This window comes from Sorex araneus, chromosome X, assembly GCF_027595985.1.
Source record: "Sorex araneus isolate mSorAra2 chromosome X, mSorAra2.pri, whole genome shotgun sequence".
Lineage (NCBI taxonomy): Eukaryota > Metazoa > Chordata > Mammalia > Eulipotyphla > Soricidae > Sorex > Sorex araneus.
Genome location: NC_073313.1, coordinates 167014045 through 167018739, shown reverse-complemented (window position 1 = coordinate 167018739; position 4695 = coordinate 167014045). Strand labels below are relative to the sequence as shown.

Below are 4695 nucleotides of genomic sequence, written 5' to 3'. Positions count from 1 at the left end.
CCCGTCACTGCCATGATCCCTGATAACTCTGTTATCAGCACCCTCACTGTCACTACGCTGACTGTCTCTGTCCTCCACCTCGTTGCCATATTGCCGCTACTGTGCACACTAGCAGTTACCCTCTCATCACTGTCACTACGATTACTACTACGCTAGCACTGTCATCCTCATCGGGGTCATTATTAGCCCCACGCTCGCTCTCACGGCGACCCCAGGGTCACTGCATCAGCCCTGTAATCACTCTCATGGCGACCCCAGGGTCACAGCATCAGCCCCACGATCACTCTCTCGGCGACCCCAGGGTCACTGCACCAGCCCCACGATCACTCTCACGGTGCTCCCAGGGTCACTGCATCAGCCCCACGATCACTCTCACGGCGACCCCAGGATCACTGCATCAGCCCCACGATCACTCTCACGGCGACCCCAGGATCACTGCATCAGCCCCACGATCACTCTCACGGTGCTCCCAGGGTCACTGCATCAGCCCCACGATCACGCTCACGGTGCTCCCAGGGTCACTGCATCAGCCCCACGATCACGCTCACGGCGCCCCCAAGGTCACTGCACAGCCCCGTGCTCGCTCTCCCGGCGACCCCAGGGTCACTGCACCAGCCCCGCGCTCGCTCTCCCGGCGACCCCAGGGTCACTGCACCAGCCCCGCGCTCGCTCTCCCGTCGACCCCGCCGTCCCTGTCCCCTCATCACCCCCCACCCCCGCGCACCTTGGGGTGGCGGCCCACCCAGGCGTCCCCGGGCCCCGAGGGTCCGGCCGGGTCCATCGCGCGACGTGTCCGCCGCCGGCCGCGTCCCCCGGAAACCGGCCCCGCGCGCTCGGGGTTCCGCGCGCTCCGGGTTCCGCGCGCTCCGGCCGCGGTTCCGCCCCGGAAGGTTCCACCCCGCCTCCCCCTCCCCTCCCCGTGCTCGGTGCCCGCCCGGGGGTCTCGGGGGCGGCGCGTGTCCCCTCCCTCCTGCGCCCGCCTGCGGACCCCGAGCTCGGCCCTGCGGGGTGGACGCTGCGGCCAGCGCGGGGGGCCAGGACCTGGCCCAGGTGGGGGACCCGGGTCAGGGGTCAGGGGTCAGGGGCCTCGGGACCCGCCGCCGCCCGGTTGCAAGCTCCTCCCCCTCCCCCGGGCCGGGGTTGGGTCTGGGGGCGCCAGGTGGGGCGGGCAGCCCCCCGCCCCAGCAGGGCAGAGGGGTCCGCCCCCCCCCCCCCGCGTGCAGAGCCCCCTGCCCGGCGCGCCTGCCCCCCAGCTGGAACAACCTGGGGTTTGGGCACCTCACTGAGGTGGGGCTGCAGGCCAGGCTGGTTCTGGAAGGTTCCCTGGGGGCAGGGGTGCGCGGGAGGAGCCCCCCTAGTTCTGTTAGGGAGGCAGGAGCTCCCCCAAAATGCAGGGACCCCCCCAAAATGCAGGGTCTGCCCACGTCACTGGCAAATTCTATCCCCTGGACACAGAAAGTAGCTCAGTGCTGGCCTGAGTACTCCCAGTGGGGCCCCGAGTGCTGGCAGTTCAAACCGCACCCAGAGAGGGGCCGGGGCGAGAGCACAGCGGGGAGGGTGTTGGCCTGGCATGTGGCTGGCCGGGGTTCGATCCCCGGCATCCCCGTAGGGTCCCCCGAGCACTGTCAGGAGTGATGCCTGAGTGCAGAGCCGGGAGTCAGCCCTGAGCACCGCCGGGTGGGACACAAAAGGTAAAAATAACAATAATAATAATAATAATCTTGGAACTGGACAGATAGCACAGCGGGGAGGGCGTTGGCCTTGCACACGGCCGACCCGGGTTCGATCCCCAGCATCCCATAGGGTCCCCCGAGCACTGCCAGGCTCCTGAGTGCAGAGCCGGGAGTCAGCCCTGAGCATTGCTGGCTGTTAACCCACCCCCTCCCCCAGCTAAAGTAAAAAATCACTTGTGTCACTTGTCGTCCCGCTGATCTTCGATACGCTCGAGCGGGCGCCAGTAGCGTCTCCACTTGTCCCTGTCGCGAGCTAGTGCAGCCCAATGGTATCTGCTTGCTCCAGGCACGGGAAGAGCCTCAAATCATTCATTCAGGGATTTGACGAAGAAACCTGACCGTCTAGTTGGTGGGCGGCCACGAGGTCTTCTGACGTCCCGTGGAATCCAGTCGGTAACAGCCCTAGTCCAGCGGTCGCTTCTGAATCAGCATTACTTCATGTAAGTAAAAAATAAAGAAATAAAATCCCACCGATTGGCCCCAAACTATAAGTGTTTGCTTTGCACTCAAGACCCGGTTTCAGCCTGCCCGCACCCCGCCAGCACGGCACGGGGTCCCCCAAACCCTGCGAGAATTGATCCCTGAGCAGAACCAGGAGTAAGCCCCACCCCCCAAAAAAAATCAAATCCCTCCAAGAAAATTAATGACCTGACCTTTTTTTTTTTTTTTTTTGCTTTTTTGGGTCACACCCGGCGATACTCCTGGCTTTGCACTCAAGAATTACTCCTGGCGGTGCTCGGGGGACCCTATGGGATGCTGGGAATCGAACCCGGGTCGACCACGTGCAAGGCAAATGCCCTCCCCGCTGTGCTATCGCTCCAGCCCCTGACCTGACCTTCTGATAGAATTCGTGTTCATGGTAGAAAAAGAAGGACGCCCTTCCCGCCGAAACCTGCACCGGCACCCGGGTCCAAGTCAAGAGAACAGAGCCCGTACTCCCGGCTCAAGAAGAAGCAGACGTTGCATCCAACAGGTTATTGAATAGCTTTAGTGAAAAGTATAATGATAAATTAATTAAAAAAAATGTTGCTAGCATTGTATGGTGCTCAGGGCTCAGTCCTGACAGTGTCCAGAGGAGTGGGGGGGAGGCTTTGTGGGGTCCTGGGCACTGAACCTGGGTTGACCTCATCGAGGCATGCGCCTTGACCCCTGTCCTGTGGCTCCAACTCACCGACGGGGGATTTTAGAGTAAACTTTTGGAACTGTTCTCCGGGCACCAAACATGTTACCAGGGAATGAGACATCTCAGGAGACACAGAAAAATCTCAGCAGAGAGGAAAAAAAAAGAAAAACGCGGCTGACTTGGGTTCGATCCCAAGGGTCCCCCAAGCACCACCAGGAGTGATCCCTGAGTGCAGAGCCAGGAGAAACCCCTGAGCATGTGTGACCCCAAAAAAGACCAACCAAAAAATTGCTTCAAGGGCTGGAGCAATAGCACAGCAGGAAGGGTGTTTACTTTGCACACGGCCAACCCGGGTTCAATTCCCAGCATCCCATATGGTCCCCTGAGCACCACTAGGAGTAATTCCTGAGTGCAGAGCCAGGAGTAACCCCTGTGTTTCTCCAGGTGTGACCCAAAAAGCAAAAAATAAAATAAAATAAATAAAATAAAATAAAAAAACAAAAAATTGATTCAGTTTCCTGTTGCTTAGAAGAAAAAAAAGCCTAGAGTATTAAATGTTCCTGACATTTAACTTATCATCTATTAAGGAGAGCTGAAGAATGGAAATTTATCTCTTTAGTATTAAGAATGAAGTTGAATTTAATATTAAGCAAAGTAAACCCCCACATACAACTTTTCTTTCTTTTTTTTTTTTTTTTGCTTAAAACTAAAGCAAGAAAACAAATACTATAATAGGTCTGAGTAATGGAGAGTGATGAAGAAATTAAAAGGATTTGGGAGCACGGAATGAAACCAAATTATTTTTTCTTTTTTAATCTCGAGTGAAATGTTCCAGAGAAGAGGCTAGAATTTCAGCCTCTGATAGATAAGGGTTTTCCGCTTTTGTGAATGCCTCAATACTCGACTCTCCGAGTCCCCTGGTGGGTGGGGGAAAAGACTGGATAAGAAACGGCAAATAAAAGGCCCCCCAGTACCCCTGATTTCATCAGACCCAGTGTAATCTAGTACTTGCTCTGCTGTTTCCATTTTGGTTTTCTGAGCCAGCCCTTTCATTCCAACCAAGGACAAAGTGGAGTGTGTGTGTGTGGGGGGGGTTTGGGGGGGGGAATCTGTCATGCTAGACGGAGCCATTAATTCAGTGAGAATGCCCAGCGGGAGAAAAGAACCTTGGATTGTGATGGGAACTTTGAACGTGTATAAAAACAGGCAAGGACAAAGGCTTTGAGCCCTTGTTGTGTGAGACATTGCTTTCGAGCTGGGGGGGGGGGTGTGGGGGGAGCAGCTTTCTCGGCTTCTCCCTCACTGGTTGGAAGAAGGATTCAAAATATCTTGTTCCTTCTTCTGCCCCCCTCCTTTGCCACTGGTGCCCGGAGGAGTTCACGGCGTGAGGTATTTGCACATCAAGTGGAAGAATCAGAAGGCCTCCCGGCTCCATTCTTTGAGAGTTCCAGGCTATAATTTAGACTCACGCCACAGTGCTCTCTGCAAGCCCTGATTCACTTAGGAGTGCAGACGGATTTCCCCACTTGCTAAATCAGGATACTGCATATTTCCTTTTTGTTTATTTTATTTTATTTTGCTTTGGGGGGAATCACCCGGCGATGCTCAGGGCTGACTCCCGGCTCTGCACTCAGGAATCACTCCTGGCGGTGCTCGGGGGATCCTATGGGATGCCGGGGATTGAACCCGGGTTGGCCATGAGCAAGGTGTTAATTTAATTTTATTTTCTTGCTTTTTGGGGTCACACCCGGCGATGTTCAGGGCTGACTCCCGGCTCTGCACTCAGGAATCACTCCTGGCGGTGCTCGGGGGACCCTATGGGATGCCGGGGATCGAACC

General features: G+C 56.4%; 1 protein-coding gene across 3 annotated transcripts in view; it reads right to left on the bottom strand.

Annotated features, from left to right (window-relative positions):
* Positions 1-855, bottom strand: part of TSEN15 (tRNA splicing endonuclease subunit 15) — a 12684-nt gene extending 11829 nt beyond the window's left edge. For 2 of the 3 annotated variants that reach the window (XM_004613787.2, XM_055120610.1), the window contains exon 1: positions 725-855. In XM_004613787.2, coding sequence (XP_004613844.1) covers positions 725-781 — 57 coding nt within the window. In that variant the 5' untranslated portion in view covers positions 782-855. Of the gene's footprint in view, positions 1-462; positions 580-724 lie in introns of those variants that run through there. The other variant, XM_055120611.1, reaches the window with a different exon arrangement.
* Between the last annotated feature and the right edge of the window lie 3840 nt (positions 856-4695).